This window comes from Homalodisca vitripennis, chromosome 1, assembly GCF_021130785.1.
Source record: "Homalodisca vitripennis isolate AUS2020 chromosome 1, UT_GWSS_2.1, whole genome shotgun sequence".
Lineage (NCBI taxonomy): Eukaryota > Metazoa > Arthropoda > Insecta > Hemiptera > Cicadellidae > Homalodisca > Homalodisca vitripennis.
In genome coordinates this window covers 20581804-20602227 of record NC_060207.1, presented here as the reverse complement: position 1 = coordinate 20602227, position 20424 = coordinate 20581804, and the positions used below count along the sequence as shown (strand labels likewise).

At 33.0% G+C, this 20424-nt stretch overlaps 1 protein-coding gene across 7 annotated transcripts in view; it reads right to left on the bottom strand.

Annotated features, from left to right (window-relative positions):
• The window catches only part of LOC124357879 (cAMP-specific 3',5'-cyclic phosphodiesterase), an 809095-nt gene that overhangs the window by 238193 nt on the left and 550478 nt on the right, over nucleotides 1–20424 (bottom strand). For 6 of the 7 annotated variants that reach the window (XM_046809970.1, XM_046810019.1, XM_046809988.1 and 3 more), the window contains 2 exons: nucleotides 19910–20092; nucleotides 8822–8854 (listed from right to left, as the gene is read on the bottom strand). In XM_046809970.1, coding sequence (XP_046665926.1) covers nucleotides 8822–8854; nucleotides 19910–20092 — 216 coding nt within the window. The remainder of the gene's footprint in view (nucleotides 1–8821; nucleotides 8855–19909; nucleotides 20093–20424) is intronic. The other variant, XM_046809977.1, reaches the window with a different exon arrangement.

The window sequence follows — 20424 nt, the reverse complement described above, 5'->3', positions numbered from 1 at the left end:
CAAGTTTTCCGCCACGCACTCGTTTCAAAGAAAACTAAATCACTAATAATATAAAGGAGGTAACTGTACTCAAAACCACTGAAGTGAGTACCATGCTTCTCTGAGGGTACATGTAAAATATCATATTTAGCTCATTTCATTCTTGACATATCCTCCACACAGAAAGACAGACAGACAAGAATAAAAAAGTACATTTTCATTCCATAGACAGCCAAAATAAAATTACGCTCAGCTAAATGCTCTTGATGGACATACACTACGTAGAATGTTATGTTCATGCAAAATTTAAAATCTAAAGATGAAATCTCTCTCTACATATCTTGCGGTTAGCTTGTGGTTAGACTGCATGAGTTATGTCACATCTTAAAATGTCGTATGATGTTACTCCGTTTGTTTACAAATGTATTTATTTGTGCTATGTTTTTCATTGCCATAACGGTTACCCATACGACCAATCTAAAAATGTTCGGTATATGTACCCTTATATGTTCGTAACTCTTGATTTTCCCGTCTTAATAATGTGTTACTACAACTTTTGAATTTTTTCTACCGAGCGAAGTACAGTATACTTGATTCGCCATAACGAATACCCAGTCAACGCGAATAGGTGAGCAATATACACTAAGTAATTAGATAATATAATATACTTTCCAAATTTTATTACTATTTTAAAACTATTAATTCCTTTAACAAATAAGTCTGTTTTACAAAACTACGTTGTTTACAGGCGTTTTAGTTCAAATTCCGTTAAAAACCAAAGGTGCTGCCACGGCCTGCTAATGAAAAACATTCCTCCAGAACTATTATTTTATTAAACAACAAAATATAATTCAAGATAGGCTGATCATAAGTACTAAGAGCGCTATCAAATATAAACTCTTAGTATTTCAAAGAAACTGGTTCAAAGCCCGGCTGACCGATTACAAGTCCGTTATCTTTATAGCGATAAGACGTTATAGTTTCAGTGATAACGGCCTAAGACTGGTTCTTAGTAATCCTTAACCAATGTAGAATAATACATGACATTGTTTTACGTCGTTATTTGTCTACAGAAAACTGAAAAAGGGATATAGCGGCTCTTCCATATAAATTATCTGGCCAAATTGAAGGCACCTGCAACCTGCTCTTGTCGATGCTTCAATATAACAAGGATATGAGAGGATGTTTATATATATGACATTGATAGACTCGAAAACTATGATCGAGTCTATATTTGATCGATCATTATGAAACTTGGTATGTTTATGTATTTCTTCCCCAGAGAAGGTTTATATGCTATGCCCACTGACGTAACGTCACTAGGCAGCTGCAAAAGATTTCAAAGCACCTGCAAATTATAAACTGCAATTACGAAACAGTTACGTATATTAAATAGCCAAACCCTATTCTGAGGCGCAAAATTATGTTTATTTGTCGTTAAAATAAATTTCTGGTTGAACTTTAAAGCTAAAGTGTTACATTGCTTTATAATAAAATGCATGCACGTGTACAATAGCTATAAACATAGCTTTTTACAGATTTCTTGTTCGTGGGAACAAGGCAAACTCTACATCGGGGTTAGAAATATAATTCACTCGAACCACAAGTGCTCATTCACGGGTAAAGCCGACGAAAGGTGTGTGAAACCGCGGGAAACAGCTAGTAATATATATATAATTATTCGCTAAACAATATATACGTTTAATTTAAATTGTCAAGAAAATAGTTGTTCTCCTAAATTTAATCAAAAATAATTTAAACTAAGTTATATATGATACAAAAAAGTAACCTTATGTAGTTACGGATTTTACACCCACTCGTTCGTTCTTGTTGTTAAATGTTTTGCAATTTCACTAACGAAAAACTGCAAATTCGTTTAGAGCTCTTTGTCAATACTAATACCAATGTCATTCTCAGTTATCAGTTTACATGATTGTGCACCAGTTCTACATCACGAAGTCCTCTTCACAGATATAGTGATCGCATTTGTAACCAACGCCGCGCCGCGCTGTAGAACACGCTAGTTATCGTGTCAAGAGAAGTGTGAATTTTACAACATTGCTTCTCGTTTCACATAATATTAAAGCATCGCGAATTACGAGTACATTTCAGAATGTACTCAATTCAGTTGTCATGTACTCATTCCAGCAGACAGTCAGTTGTCTGCTATTTACCATCGGCTGCCTACAGGTATAACGTTCCTACAACAGACGCTAAATTAACTTTATAACAATAAAGCGAAACTAGTAAAGTTAGGTGATAACAATATAAAAAGTATAAAATCACTTGATTAAGAACTTTATTAATTAAAATGTATTCATAACCATCCGGTTGAAATGTATTTTACATATAAAGGCAGCATACGCTATGATTACTGAAAAAGCTGAATCGTATGCCAGTCTCCTTAATGTAGCTGCGGAAAATCATTATAATTAAAGAATCGAACCTGAAAATAGGAAGCATTGTACACTTTTTCAGTTAACTGTCATAAATTCCGAAAATATCGATCATCTGCGCCAGTTTCTATATCTAGTGTCTATTTTTCATATCTTTTTTGAAATTACACCTGATATATTTTAAACGATAGCCCTTTTTATAATAAATTATTTCACAATAGTGTATTGAAAAGAAACCGATTTGGAGCTAAGCATATTGCAGGAAAACATAAAAGCAGAGAGAGACAAAAGAAATCATCGCCAGAGACTCACGTTCAGGCCGTCGAACTTCCGAGTTTTAGTTACGTCGGTGTAGTTTCATATCACGTCGACGCAATAAAAAAACGATGTTTTTACTTTGTAATTTTATTTAAAAAATCTTATTAAATTATATTAATAGTTTTATAGCTAATACTTTTTGACAATTTGGAGGTTACAGAAAAAAAATCTCCAATCTTTATATACAAGGGTATATAAAGAATCGTTTAACGGCCGGAATTTCCGGCTGGGTTGTCCGTTTGAAATAAGTTTGCAGCATTGTTCTCTACTAATATCAATCTTTTATTTTATGTGCATATACATTTGCTTTATGCTTACATTTAAAAATGTCTTCTGTCTTTTTGTGGGTCGTGCTCCTAAGTAAGACGTATTGGGTCACTGGGTATGTGTTACATTAGGTTTTTAGTACAGCAAGTCTGAACCAAGTTTTGCAGCTCTATTTTGAATCGTTTCAGAAATATTTAGTCATCCCGGGACTATTTGGACACATTATATAATTAATTCACTGAAGAGGAAAAAATAATAATTGATTTATTCTTAGAAACGTCACACTACTATTGTAACGGTCGGTTATAAACTATCACACCATTTGTTTCATTGATAAGAAATATTCTAGAGTAGTATATTTAATATCAGACGTTATTTATAAGCAACAAGAGAGATGAATAAGTTATCGTTTTACGTTTATTGAATACGTGATATTCAATATCCAAGTTGCTCTCCAGCCTTCCACCCACGAAATGGTTTTCTTCACGTGACTTTAAATATGAGCGACATCTGTACTTAGAAGATATGTGACAAAAATTCGTTTTTGTAATGTCAAATTAAATTAAATGGTTTTAAAACTATAGTAAACTTTCAAGTTTTGTCGTATATGTAATGTAAAATGGAATTTTAAAGACGAATAATAAAAATTAATATAACTATATTGTACCATGAAGGTGCCATTCATCCTGAGTATGTATAATTGTAGTTCATAGTATTAAGAGAGCTTCTTTCTATATGTGAGGTTTAAATAGTATAACAAATAACACCGCCGTAATGTAGAAACAAGTTATTCCACTATCGATATAAAAATTATAATATTGACAAGAAATACACACTTTTAATTTATGTCCAAAACTATCTATAGAGACGTAAGGGAAACGGAGTTGAAAGTTTCTTGACTCATTACAAGACGAGAGTAGGGATTCTGCAAGTGTAAAATTGCATTAAGGCCAATTTGCGCTCAGTATTACACTGTTGTGGAAATAAGCAGATCTTGCAGATCTTACAGCCACGAGGAACGCTGTGCACCAGTAAATCAGCTTACAGCAATCCAATAGTAGTTGAGTTATTTTACAGCTCACATCATACTTTCTATTCGTTTGCTCTTACAGTGACGTGATGAAGGTTCACAATCTTTGTGCACGACGTTTTTTGGGCTTTCCGATTGAAAAAGTCTTTAAAGTCATGAATGGTTTTGTATATTTAAGGTTAAGGACGGCAGGATAAGTGTTTAATTTTTATTTCTATTCGTACAAAAATAATTAAGTTATAAATTAGGTGCTGTGACATTTTAACATCTTCATATAATTGTCCTAAAAGAGCATTTATTATTTTGTAATGTGAAGTCAGAGCTTTGAAGCTCTCTCTAACACTTAATTTTGAACCTCACTGCATATTGGTGAGTTGTCAAAAAAAAAAAAAAAAAAAAAAAAAAAAAAAAATGAACTGCTTAATGTAGATCTTGGAGCAGATTACTTAATCGTCTTAATTATACTCTCTGTGGCAATAAACCAGGTAGTTGCCAGGAAAGCAGAAACATGTTTTAATATATTTAAAAAGTTGTTATTGCATTTATATATTAATTAATATTATATTTGATGCACATAAAAATAAGCGTGACATAAAAATAATTGGTTTAACGTCACAGAGTTATTACAAAATAACGATCAATTTTTGTAATATTTAATGTGTTATACTACGTTCAAATTTCTATAGCTCCTAACCGATCCTGTTCACTAATAAAACTACGGCAAATATGGTTAGAAAAAACGGATAGTTTCCTTTTAATTTCAAAACTATACAATATGATATATGCAAATATATGGATATTTTAGTGTTTTGGGGCTTTAACATTGTGATAACTTATTATGAACAAAGCAAGCAAATAACTTCAACTTGTATCTCGTTAAAATATGTTTTAAAACGTTAGAATGTTTTCAAAAACACATTTGCGTTTTAGTAATTCAAAATCGCATTATAAATTTTCTTAGAATTTAGTTTCTAGTAAGAACATAACTGCGTTAAGGCTAAACTAATAATTTGGTCCTATACTCGAGTAAATTTAAACAATGTTTTATACCATGAAACATATATATATATATATATATATATATATATATATATATATATATATATATATATATATTCACTTCGAGTGTATAAAAGCAGAATTGCTCTGTTATATCAATTATTAAACTTCTTGATACAAAGTTCCTTTAATATTTCGGCTTTTTTGCCGTTTTCAAAAAAGGTATAATACAAAATAACATACAGCAACAAAATTTACAAAAGTAAATAAATAAAAACTGACATAAATAAATAAACAAGAATTTTTGAACATGTGGTAACACCAAAGAGAAATAAATAATATCATGAACAGAGAATGAATTTAGAAAAATAATCTAGAAAAAATAATATATAATAAAAACAATTGATCATTTCATCTTTTATTCAGACCAAAGGGTACTTTTGATTTTAATATTAACTGATGTGCCTGTTCTAAATTTTCTAAGTCAATTTTGTTTCTATCTTCGGGTACTTTGCAAATACCTGTCAGTGCATAACATTGTTCAAAATTTTGTTGGTGGCCTAATGCGTGTTGTGAAACCAATTTTTCATCCTGTTTTTTAGACGAACAACGATGATTATTCATTCTTATGTGCAATGGATTTGTTGTCAATCCAACATAATCCATTGCACAATTTTTACATGTTAATTGGTAAATTACATTTTTACTTTTGCAATTAATTTCTCCTCTAATAGGGTAAGTTTTCTTTGTATTACTACTGGTGAAAAAATTGGACGATTTTATAATTTTGCAAGTATTACATCGTTTGTCTTTACAGGGTTGACACTTAAAAATTTTTCTTCTTTTCTGAATTTTGAATGTCAGTAGGTGGCAATTTGGGCCGTACCAGAAGATTTTTTAGGTTAGTATTTCTACGAAACACTAGCCTGGGTGGTTTTGAAAATAAGTTTTTTAGTAATTGGTGAAGATTCCAGAATTTTGTGTGCCGTTCTTAGAATATTGTTTGTTTTATATAAACCAGGAAAATATTTTGTTATAAATTTTACGTCATCATTCTTTTGGGTTTTATTAACATTAGAGTGTTTAATTTGATTATTTATAAATTTTGAAGGATATTTTCTTTTTACAAATGCATTTCCAAGTTTTTCTAGATAATTTTGAAAATCTGCACTATCAGTACATAATTTTTTGGCCCTAACTGACAAACCCTTTGGTACTGATTTTTTGACATGTACAGGATGGCAGCTGTTGAAATGTAGATAATCCATTGTGTTACTGTCTTTAATATGAATTTTTGTTTTGAGAAATCCAGATTTAATAAAAACATCTACATCCAAGAATGTTATGATTTCTTTAGAAAATTTCCAGGTAAATTTCAAAATCGAGAATTTGTTTAGATTTTCCAAAAATTCTTTTAAATTTTCAAAGCTATTATTCCAAATCATAAAAATATCGTCAATGAATCTCAACCATACAAGAGGTTTGTAGGATTGAGAATTCAAAAAATCTTCTTCTAATTTTGCCATAAATAGATTAGCATACGCAGGTGCCATCCTGGTGCCCATAGCTGTTCCATTAATTTGGAGGTAATTTTTATCTTGAAATTTAAAGTTGTTCATAGTTAAAATAAAATTAAGTAATGTCATTATAAATTTTGTGCTGGGACTGGCTTGCTTAGGTCTAGTGGTTAAAAAACTATGTATTGCTTCTTCGCCCAAACTGTGAGGAATGTTTGTGTATAGAGACTGTGTGCTTGGTATATATATATATTTATATACAAGTATGTAAATATATATATATACATACTTGAATCAGGATTCTAATTATAGGATCAAATGCCAGAATAAATATGCGTGATCTGCAGAGAGGAAATACAAAATCTCCGAGGGGTTTCATGGTATAAAACATTTTATTCAATTTAATCGATTGTTTAATTGATTAATATAGGGAATATTCTTGTATTTGTAGGTCTTGGCAACTACATACATACATTACGAAATGTAACATTTTATATGACCGTTTATACATTGGATTCATAATATGTTTAATTGTATGTTTTCAAATTAAACAAAAAATTAAACTTACTGTACATACTATATGTAACAATGGGAGAAAGTCATGGTACTATTAGGATAACTATTTCATAATTATTATCTTGGATTGGCAAATACAGACACAATACAATTACATCTTATTAAAAGTATATACATTTTCTCAGATTGCAAACCGTAAAATATTCTCAACAATCACGATTTATTCTTACACAATAAGACACCCGGAAAAGTCTAGCAGTTGGTTAACCAACAATTTTGTCCAGTTAACCAACATTTTCCCAAAACATGCAGCTGTATCTAAAATTTTACGTATTCCAGAGAGACAGGAAATAGACGTAATACATTGTACTTTTACACGTATTTGTACACCAATGTTATATAACTCAATTTTGACGGGAATAAACTTAATTTCCAATTTACATTCCAGAACGTTGGTTTCATTTCAAAAATCAATAACAAATCAACAATTACCACTTTACCAAACCATGTAACAAAACGTTAATATTTATCACCCTTGCTAATGATAATATTCAAGTTTTCCGAATGAGCGAGTACATCGTTAGCGAGCCGCAACGACTGGAAACAGATTAGATACGTCAACAAAATGCAGTGTTTTGCGCAACCCTCATTCTGCACCGTGAGTTTGTGCTAATAATAATACTCAAGTTTTACAATTGAGCGAGTACATCATTAGCGAGCCGCAACTACTGCACACAGACTAGCAACGTCAACAACACGTCGTTTTAACCCTCATATCTGCACCGTGAGCTGTTGCTAATAATGATACTCAAGTTTTACGAATGAGCGAGTACATCATTAGCGAGCCGCAACGACTGCACACAGACTAGCAACGTCAACAACACGTCGTTTTAACCCTCATATCTGCACCGTGAGCTGTTGCTAATAATAATACTCAAGTTTTACGAATGAGCGAGTACATCATTAGCGAGCCGCAACGACTGCAAACAGACTAGCAACGTCTACAACAAATATACATACATATATATATATATATATATATATATATATATATATATATATATATTGTAACTTTTTATAATTTTGAATGTACAGCAATAACAAACATAGAGCTTACAACTACTCAAAAAATAGAAAATTTACTGAAGATTAAAATACATTTTAGTGATTCATGCAGGTGTCCATAAATCGTGTGTCCATTCATGCTAAAAACCATGTAAAAACTTAATCCAATTCTTTAATTTAAGCAACTACTACATACCTTTGCCTAAAATTGTATAGCATACAATTTTATTCTGTACGGTTTACGCAGGCTGGGTACATATTCGAGTATCCAAAGTTACATATTTTCCTACTGCATCTATACGTGTCATTCTAAGAAGTCGTGGAAGTCAGTGCATATGTTAGATGTAATTAAATAAAAAAAATTCATGAATGAAGTGAAAATGGAACTGCAACAAAAGAGGTTTCTTGTAACTAATGTACCTAACAAACAAACGACTGTTATTCAACATAATTCAAATTTGTCTTAGAAATTTGTAGATGTTACACGGGTGACACATGGTGTCACTACTAAACACGTCCCACCCTGCAAATAGAAAGATGAGTAAGGTACTCACTATGGAAAAATACATGTGTTACGCGAGTAACAATTAGACAAACAGCTAAACAAGACAACATTAAGACAATAAGGTGCAGAACGACAGAGACTAGCTTATACAGTGGGGTATAGTACGTCATGCACAGTGTTAGGGAGTATAGTACAGACACAAGCATCTAGAGAACGCCTAGGTACATACGGTCGTTCTATGACTGGCTCCGCCTCCTTTAATCTGAAATACAACGGACAGAGTAGTAAGAATTGCCACATCCATAGCACATTGACTACACCATACTATAGTACTGTATATACATGGAGCTGTACAGTCCAGGACTGGAGAAACTCTGCAAAGCGCAAAACAATTCTTGTATGATTCTACGTAGATATAGTACAATTTAAACTCAACAAACATCCATTTCAGTAGAATATGAAAACCTCTTTTGGAATTATAGAGTCCAGAGTTCAAGAAAGGTCGATGGTAAATCTTAAGCACAGGTCAAATAGCATAATATGGTACCTAAAAGGTGATAAGGAAAAAATATTAGATATGAAAATGAAGTTTTTTAAATGCATAAAAATACTGCTCATTAAAGAAACATAGTTTGAATTCAAATCTGTAATATTATTTTGTTAGAAAGATTGACGAAAATCTAAAGATTTGCAAAGCGTAAAACAATTATTTTATGATTCTACGTAGATAAAGTACAATTTAAACTCAACATACATCCATTTCAGTAGAATCTGCAAACCTCTTTTGGAGTTATGAAGTTCAGGGTTCAAGAAAGGTCGATGATAAATCTTAAACACAGGTCAACTTCCATATGCTACCTAAAAGGTGATTAAGGGAAAACATCAGATATGAAAATGAAGTTTTTGTAAATGCATAGAAATATTGTTTATTAAAGAAACATAGTTTGAATTCAAATGTGTAATATTATTTTACTACTGAGATTGATAAAAATAGCTGGAAGTTAATTACCACAGTAAGATCTAAATACAGATCAAGTGCGGTTTCGAAGAATTATTTCCTCTCGTTTAGCTTTGTTTCTTGATAATTAAACCTCTTTAATGAAATAATAATTGGTTGTTAAGAAATAAGGAATTGAAATTTAAGAGGTAAAATATCTGAGGATTTTGCAAAAACCTATTACAGATGTATTAATTGTTTATTGCTTGAAAACTAGTCAATTGATGAATTTAAGAGAACTTAGTTCAGCAAAAAATCTGAAGGTTCTGAGCATTTTTAGTTTGTCAGGTTTATTCACGAATCTTCTTCAGTATTTAATTGGGATTGTTGAAACACAACTAATTGTAATTGAGTAATTTGTATTAAGTAAATAGTTGCAATAAAATGTAAACGCAATGTTAACAATAGTTATAACAATAATATTATATGTATAGGATGTAATTATAAAAATACTTAAAAATGAAATCACTCTCCAAATTCATCCATTTAAAACAGCATAAAAAAATAAATTGGAGTAAAATACTATTTATAACCTTTTTTTGAAATAAAAAGGAATAAAACCAATCATAGAGAAGAATACGACTTCTGCGAAGCTATAAGTTCACCAATTATGTAATGTATGCTACAGACGGGCCAAGAGATCTAGGCACGCGGACTGACCGGCCGCCTGATGGGTGGGCGGGGGAGAGGGGCGTCTTTTCAAAGAACATTGGGCTTTCCCTTAGAGCCCATCCTTCAATATTCTCGTAACCCAAGGGGCAAGAACTGGGATATTATTTACTGATTTATTCAGCCATCTCGTGGTTATATTAAAATAAATTATGTTCTGATAGTTCAGTTCTTTTAAACCAATCACAGAAAGACAGCGATTTGGTGAGGTCAATGTTTCGTGGATGGTTAGTAGAGCCTCTGTCGCGCGCTCAGATCCCTTGGCCTATTACGCAATAAGCACTGCTCTCATTTGCTACGTATATCTACAGGATATATACAATTAGATAACGAGAGCATTAGAATCCAACACGTGATGTGATCATTTAATCGATATTTGTGTTGAAGAAATATATATTTTAATTAAGGTCTACTTCTGGATGGAAATTAATAATAGTGACATTGTAAGAATGTAAAAATTCACCCTCTGCGGTTATACCTCGAATCAAATTTTGTACTGTACCAGTCTCAGTGTGAGGTCTTCAATGTATTCAAAACGTATTGTCGGTGTTCTGTGCCGAGTATGAAGTCTTAGCGACAGAGGCCATTATGTAGAACTGCTTGCTTGTGTGAAATAAATGTGTCATTTATACTATTGAGAGATTTACACATTTAACATGAAGTACTCAAGCACATTTGATGTAATGTCAAGTGTATCTTGTTATTGCTATCAGTACACGGTTGAACTTTTTCGGATCAAAGTATCACTTAAAATTAAGTAAAATATTGGACTTTTACAAGATTCAAACAAGTGTTTTTCCAGATCAACTAATGGTGAAAATGAATTTTGGGTTTTACTTAACTGATACTAAACGAGAGAGTTTATGTAAACGACCTGATATGTGTTAGTATGTGTAGACGATGGTAACTTCTTAGCACATGTGCTTCTTAAGGAGCCCTGATACCCAAAGCAAACACCCCGAACTTCTGGAGTAGTGTATATAGGGGTGGGGTGTGGGGATTGCGATAAAAAAATAATATTTCTAGCTACAGGAATATCTGAGACATACTGCTATATCATTTAGGTTGAGATCGTTTTTGAGGCCAAAAACTTCCAGATAATGCTTAGAATGAAACGTGAGGACCTTAATATCATAAATAGCTGCAGAGATACTCCAAAACATGATCTCCTGATTACAGATGCCTTAATATGACGCCCCTGTTGGAAGCAAGAATTGGTACCCCCAGTTCTGTTGAATGAGATAAAATTTATGTAGATAGGGGTTTGACCTTACAACCCTAAATTTAAAAAGATTCGAAAACGTAAACTGATGCTTCTTTGTACACAGGAAAAGATGAAACTAATATCATACACAGAATTGCTTCTTTTGACAAGGAACTTATTGCCTTCAAGATCCTTTCATTAAAGTTTGGTGGTTTTGTAATATTGTACTACTTTCATTTCCTAATTTTTGGTTGTGTAGTATTAAACAATAATAATATAATAATAATAATAATAATATTAGAAAAATAATTGCAATAATTAAAATACATCGTGTTAAATGCAGAATTGTTTTTAGCATTCTTAAAATTTAAACAATTTGAACCTTTTGTAAACATAGTATAGCCTTAAACAAGTAAAGACAAATAATAATTATTTACTTAATTTTAACAATTAAAGGTCGAAATTCCATTTCTCTTATATATCGAAATTGGGAAGATAAATTCCTATTTATATTAAATGTAAGTGGGAATCTTTTGAATATTCATTAATATATTTATTTGTATGTAAGTTCTAAATTTTGTTCTTAACTTCTAAATAAATAACACTGTCAACATAAGCAATTGTTCTACTCAATCCTTTCATAAAGAAAATCAAATTGAATTTGTGTAATTTATATGTTAATTGGTTTAGCACTAAGTACGATAGAATATACCTTTCTCGTAAGAACTTTATTATCATCAAACGAAAATTGCAGAAAGATTAAATAAGTACTCTAAAAATATTAATCAAATAATTACAGAAAAGGCATTGGAAAACATAAATGAACTAAAACAGTATCCATAATCACTGTACTGCTATACAAATTACATTGTGTAAATTTATCTATATTAAAAAATACAGTAAAAGTTAAATAAAAAATCTAAAGAGAAATGCGATATTGTAGAACAAATCTAAGGAATGAATTGTATTTGCGTTGCTGTATTTCTTACTCGGAGGTCGCCAAGTTGGGAGGATTCCTTACGGATGGAATATTGGAAGATAGAGTTGGTCCGTGATCCTGCAGCCAGATCCAAGCTGATAACTCCAATATACAAGATTTGTATCTTGACATCTTATCTTATCTCTGTATAGATCTTCTTTTACAAGTTTTGTTTCATTTAGAGATAGAGGAGGTCTGGCCACGTTCTTTAGTTCATCATTTCTACACACATATTTTGTAAATAATATATTTTTAGAAGTATTGATATGATTTGAAGTTTTTATCACAAACAGCGTAAAATCACTAAGTTGGCAGTATAGCTTTAACAGTACCATGTGTATATTATGAGATGTTAATTTCTTGTTAAAAGGATAAAAAGGCGATAATTTTGCACTTATTCTTTTTTTTCACTGTATACACACGCGAACCAGTGATCTGTTCGAAATCTTTGTCAAGGAGTAAACAAAATATCTTTGAACAGTACTGAGTAGGAACGTGAATATAGAATACTGTACCTTAATACCTTGACTTTTAATCACATATTGAAAACATTTCATGAAGCTGAAGTAATTTAAACCAACCCCATTTTAATTTATTGTACCTTAAAAAGCAACCTTTGTTAGTATGGTTCCAAAATGTTTATAGTGTATAGCAAAACAAAAATTGCAAAAGGAATTGAATAAAAAATTAATTTTAATTTTATTATTGGAAAAACCAACATGTGGCGTTCACCAGTTATTTAATTTAGGATTGGAACCACGGAGAACGCGCATAAATCACATTTCCGCTAGGTGTGTCGTCAGGTGTGTTGAGGGGGTGGGTGGGGAGGGGATAAAAGCTCTTCACAAAGTTTGGATCCACCTGAAAGTTGGGGCTAATGTATTTTACATGTGAATTTGATAACGGTAAAATAGTTTCTTCCTTTAATATCTCTACTTATTTATGTAAAAGGTTTGCTTAATCCGTGTTGTTTTTTGTTCATTTTAGTAACACTTCTAAAAATTCTAAAAAGTAAAGTTTCAACATAATTAATCTTTTTCTGCGAGTGTATATTAATTATAAGAATAAAAACCACTTTGTTACCACTTTCGATACGTGCTAATTTCGACTGATCGGTTGGTTCGATTCTAAACACTGTTTTTACTGGATAAGATGTAGTTTTACAGTGAACAGGCCTACACATGAAAAGATCATTTAAACTTTAGTATAAACGAGCACAAAGGAAGCACAAGAAATGGGCGAACAGTACAAACTTGCAAAGTATGGTTGGCCCGTAAGAACTGAGATGAAGCCAACCAATATAATATACCGGAAACATATTTTCTTTAAAATAAAAATAAATCATGGCCTAATACATTAAATTAGTGGACCAACCAATCAGTCAACCAACGGTTAAAACTAGCCCGTTTTATAATTTAGCGTATAACTTTAGTAGTAATGAATACAAGACCAATGATCAATACATCTTTGTTTGGAAACACATACGATTACGCCGGTGCTAAATACTATAACCAATTGCAAATGAGTAAAAAAAATTGCACCAGTTGTAGAATTTTTTAAATAAAGTTTTGATTATTTTCCTTGGAAGATATTGATTTTTTTAATAGCTTTCTCAGTTAAAATGTGTATATGTGTGTACACAACGTATTGCGCTTTTATTATACTATTTTTCGGTTTTAATCTTTAATTTTACCTTTATACTTATTTAAAAAAATGTTATTGCACATATAGTTTGGTTCAAGTTTTCAAATCCAGGTTCAAAAATTAATATTTATTTTCTATTTATATCCTGATATTTAAGAAAGAGACTAGCAAAATTTTATCTCCTCAATTGAGTTTTTTGCGTATTGAGTTAGTTCCTTATTAAGTTTATTTCCTTATATTAAGATATCATGACTATTTATTACATTTTTAATTGGAATGTAAACACAGATGGCACAGTTCAGCAGACAGTTATCTATGTAAAACTGTAGGCTAGACTCAATTTTCTTTTTTGTTATAGTTACAAGTAAGTTTAGTTACACTGCCACAGTAATGGAAATAGGGGCAGGTTTTAATTTCTAATACGATGTGTTTCATTATATTTCTATATTTCCTGAATGTAAAACATTGATTATTCATTATCTCCATGATTTGATAATGAGCTTGTTTCCATCATGGTGAAAGAAGAAAAAGGTGTAATGCATACTTCTAGCAGATGAATGTGTGAAAATACATCATTCCTATTGTTTATCGAGTTACTGGTTAAGTAACTAAGTCTAAGTCCTGGCCGAGTATTCCTTAGACAACGTCAGTTAGGATTGTCGGATTTGATATTTGAAACCGACAACGCAGATAGACCTTATTCTTAAGTAACATAGAAGCTTAGAGCTTTGTAATTTACTAATAACTTAAGAGACATAATACCAATTTAAAACACCATAAAGCTACTGTTTGCATAAGTAATCCATTGGCTAGTTGTTATCTTGGAAGCTGCCAAGGCATACATGAAACTCATTATTGGCAGCCAGGCAGGTCAATTGGCAAACCTAGCCGGTGGCGTAACATTCATTGTTAGTCCATTGGCACACTGACTTACTACAATCACAATTGTTTACTTGTCCAAGACTTCAACTTTTGTGCATCATATCCGGAGTTTGAGCAATGGTCCACAAGGAAGATGGAATTAACAAATTTCTGGCCTCCTAACCCATTAATCTAACATCTATTTCATGTTTTTGTTAAGTCAATATGCTTTATTCCTGATTAACAACAGACTACAGATTACAGAAGACAACAGATTATGAATGAATTGTCATGCAGCTGCTTGGACATGACCAAGTTGCTTAGGGCAGGGTTAGATTTCGCAGCAAAGGAAGTCGCAACAATGTGTGGCAATGCGGGTTTCGAGGGTGGATGCTGCTATGATTGAAATGGAGCGATAGGAATACAGTTTTAGATGGAAATTAGATGAGATCATTAAGGGATTTCCGTTGCAGATAGTTGCCCGTTCTCAATTTTTTGTACTTTTTGAGTGCCATTTGGGTGCATTTGTTTAACAACGAGGAAACGACTAGGGAAGATAGCAATCAAACGTTCAGTTCCGTGCCGAAGAGGTCACTAAGTATTGAAGACGAAATCTTGTGAACATAAAATAATAAGTTGCCACATATTATGTTCAGATTAGTGCTCATGTTACACTAGGATGAATTGTGCAATGTGGATGCACACGGCTTCCTCACTGCAGGCTACAACGTGGAGCGTGTCAGTGCATTAGGCAGCGGACCAGCGTGACCGGCCCGGATTAGACTGGACCGGACCACTCCGGCCTTTCTACAACCACTGTGACCGGCCCAGACCAAACTGGCTCTGACCACTCCGGCCTCATGTTCGCTTTACAAATGCAGCGGTTAGCTACCAAGTATACCATATCGGCTGAATATAGTCCACAGGAATACGGTGGCATCAGTGGCAACGTACTGATAGTTACCACCTCTCTTGGTCACTCTTTATAAACAGTGTTATGGCACAATTTAGAACAAACACGCTGGCAACGCTGTCTCAGTTACAGGTGTTACAGGTGCACACCACTGCATCGGTCCATCCAAGTGTCTTGTTTTATAATTAGTCCTAGAATTTCACCCTTTCAACGTATGGTAAGGGTTTTCAGTCTACAGTTATTTTCGGTGTATTTTGTAGGTCAATGGAGTTTGCAAGTCGTTGATGACAGAAAATCAATATTTGGGTTTTGTTCTGGATAAGATTAAGTCCATTTTTAAAGCCCGTTGAACAAGTTGTTGTATGTCTTCATTCGTCCACTTCACAGTTTGGTCTATGTTGATAATGTTAAGGTGTAAGTAGTAAATCATGACATGTTTGTAAATCATCAGCAAAAGAGTGAAATTTGCAATGTCGCAGTACAGCGTTAATGTAATTTATGTACACATTGAAAAGTAATGGGCCAAGAATTGATCCTTGCGGAACTCCGCAGGTTACAGTTTTGAATTCAGACTTTGAGTTGTCACTGCACACACACTGTTGTCTTTTCCTTGGTTAGCGTTCTGTAGCGTTACGACAGAATTCAGAATAAACACACTGGAAACCTTGTCTCACTGACCTCATGTTAGCAGTACAAATACAGCGTTTAGCCACCGAGATTATCTCTGTATTGTATTATACACAGGAATACAGTGACTTCAGTAACGTCATGAAAAAACCAGTCCTTTTGGGCTCTCTACGTAAATAGCGTTAAGACAAAATTTAGAATAAACACACTGGCGACCTTGTCTCACTGACCTCATGTTAGCAGTACAAATACAGCGGTTAGCCACCAAGATTATCTCGACAGTGTATAATCCACAGGAATACAGTGGCTTCAGTATAAACGTCATGAAAAACCCAGTTCTCTTGGGCTCTCTACGTAAATAGCGTTAAGAAAAAAATAAGAATAAACACACTGGCAACCTTGTCTCACTGACCTCATGTTAGCAGTACAAATACAGCGGATATCCAACAAGATTATCTCTGCATTGTATTATCCACAGGAATACAGTGGCTTCAGTAGAAACGTCATGAAAAACCCAGTTCTCTTGGGCTCTCTACGTAAATAGCGTTAAGACAAAATTTAGAATAAACACACTGGCGACCTTGTCTCACTGACCTCATGTTAGCAGTACAAATACAGCGGTTATCCAACAAGATTATCTCTGCATTGTATTATACACAGGAATACAGTGGCTTCAGTATAAACGTCATGAAAAAACCCAGTCCTCTTGGGTTCTCTACGTAAATAGCGTTAAGACAAAATTTAGAATAAACACACTGGCGACCTTGTCTCACTGACCTTATGTTAGCAGTACAAATACAGCGGTTATTCAACAAGATTATCTCTGAATTGTATTATCCACAGGAATACAGTGGTTTAATTGGAACGCCTTATTATGTACTCCGATAGGTAACAGAACAAAAGGCGGTTCTGACAGCCTCTCCGGGGTTTCTTTTATCTACCAGCCGTTTGGAAGTATATAACTTTTTGTTATTACATCCTCATAAATGGAATGATAGCATAGCTAACTAAATTTTTCTGTTTGGATTTAAACATTTGGCAAATTTAATGATTTATTACAGGTATTTTATATGGATGAGAATATATTTATGATTATTTAACCACATATATTATTAATATAATATTGTATAATATATTGTTTTGTAAAATTGTATGACAATTAAAAACAATCTCAGACAACTTCTGACATTAGTGGGATATTGCATTCATTCCGACGCACACATGCCGAATGACGAATGAAAAAGGTGCTAATTATTGGAATAGAGAGTTTTTATTTCCTGGAATCAGTTAGCATTTTTTGTGTAGTATTCAGATATAACGGGCATATACCATATTTCACACGGATGGATCCTAAAAATAACCTTATTGGAAGTTTTATTGGATTGTAACACAAAATTTAAAAGTTTCGTTTATTTATAGACTTAAAGCTGAACATTTTATCAAAGTTGTTAAATTAATTTTAAATTGATACAATGTCCTCAATAAAAAAATAAAACGTAAATGAAGGATAACCCGTATAAACTTTGGAGATGTTTGGGGAAGAACATAATACCTAATGAAATTAACTTAGGGTATCACTAATGAAACACTTCGCAATGTTCTATCAATGACAATAAATGACAATGTAGTAAATTGGGTCTTTTTCGTTTAAGGGCCAGCACAAAAGACCCTAGCTTACCTATTCAAAACTCAGATCACGCGATGCTTGCCCGCTGCGCAGCGCTTCGCGCTGCTTGCTCTTTTAGAAATAAATTAACTCGAGCTTGCAAAGTCCAAGCCCAGATCAACTCACCACGCTTTATTGAACAAGAAAAACTAAGTATAAATCACAGAACTAACGCAGGTTTCATTACAGGCAAAAGATAAGCGGCGCGCGTTTATCACTGATAAGATAAGACGAGTTTATACTAGAAGTAGTACCTGGACTACTGCCCTACGAACTAATAACACAAAAAAAAGATTAAATGCACTGTCAGTCAGGTATAGTATGTTTGTAAGGTGCTGGCCCTTAAACGAAAAAGACCCAATAAATTTAATAGAGGTTTAGCTTTGCTGAAATATATTATTTAATTGCAATATTATATTTCTGTTTTATTGTCAATAACTACAGTACGTTAGTTACTGTTATTGGTGAGCTACTATCGCAGGAACTGGCTCATGCTGAGCGTACGCTATGTTATGGACAAAATTAACTGCAATTCAAATTTATTTTAATTTGTTAATGGCCATCATGTCACCATGTTTAGTATTATAATATTGTTTTTTTAAATACAAAAAGTACGACGTGAGTAGATGTGTACAGTTATGATTTGTGCACAACATTTAGTCAATACAAGTAAATGTTGCGTACTTAGAGAAATAAAAGTTTAGTGAGAATACTACCTTTTACAAACTATCTTGCTATTGCATGAATAGAATGAACACGACGGGCTATTCTTTTAGAAAATCGTGCATGTAATTTATGTAAAAACAAATTTTGGTTGACAAGTAATGATGGTTATGCGTTTTACAATACAATGCTATATAACTCAATCATATTGTTATTATTACCAACTCAATAACATTTTTGATGTGTCAACGAGGGAGTAAAAACATGTTCAGTTTGATAGTACAATAGTTGATTGTACACTCTTAAAATACTTATTGACCGCCTCAACACTAACTTTACTCAATATCAGTGGATCAATGAGCGCGATTCCCGACACCTGCACAATCTGGTGGCAAACACCAGCAACTACAAGGCGCTACGTTCTCTGTATAGGATGATAAGATTTAATCCTTTTTTGAGATTAATCCTGAGTCCAATTATTTTTAAAATAATTATTCATGATTTATTATGCCATTATTCCCCTTGTTACTAGCTGAATATTCTCTATAGATTTCAATATTTCGTTGTAATTTTATCAGATATTCTACACGGTCTGCTATAGTACTGATATAGTCCGTACTTGAATGTTTCTTCCAGATAAAACTTTAAGAGAGGAGGAAGGTCCAGAACTGTAGTAAGAAGTTTTCGAAAAATGTTGGGTACTGTTTTCTTGTTTAGAAACGCTTCTAAGTATTGTACTTTGTATTCTATGAAATTAGCCCTACAAAAATATGGTTCGAAGTAACCCATTAAGTATATGGATATAGTGGTTCTTTTACTTATAATATAATGTATTAGTCATCCTTGCTAGGTTATGTAAAAGATCTTCAAGTTCTACAGATATCAACCAAAAAAGAAAAATGGTGTAAATCTAAAAACTAATTTCGCATTTTTTTCGCACAAAAAAAAATTAAGTGAGCATTTTCTTCAGGATGGATACGACAGTAACTTCAATTGCAATAGTACAAACTCCTCTACAAAATTTTATAAACTGCCTAAGACAAAACTATAATAGCATTTTCGAAATGGCTAAGCAACACAAAGAAAAGGCCTACCTTTCGCTGGCGATGGAGGAATTCCTGGACATGGACTTTGGCGACATCTCGAAGTCTGAGTCCGAACGATAGAGGAAGGACTCGCGCCGCTGGGGCAGGTTCTGCAGCACGAGTCCTGCTGAGGGCGAGGCCCCGCCGTCCAGGGGCGACCTGCCGGGCGACGCGCCATTCTCCACATCGAAACTGAAACACAACACACAAGGTTAGTGCTGGTTAACTGTCAAAACTTGGAGTGATATGGAAGATGAAGCAGCTCTCTTCAGATTGTCCTTGTACATTTAATATTCAGTTCAGTAAAATCAAAAGAAAGTAAATCCATGTACGGCTGCTGTTGGAAAATTATTGGTGAACATGACTAACATACCAAATTGAAATTGATTAATCCAATATGCATCAAAATGTTCATATAATATCACAGGTATTATTGTATTATCTACGAGTATGCTCATTCTTCCTGTATAAGATATACAGGGTGTTCATTTGAAAACTTCATACTCGTATTAAAAGACATAGCC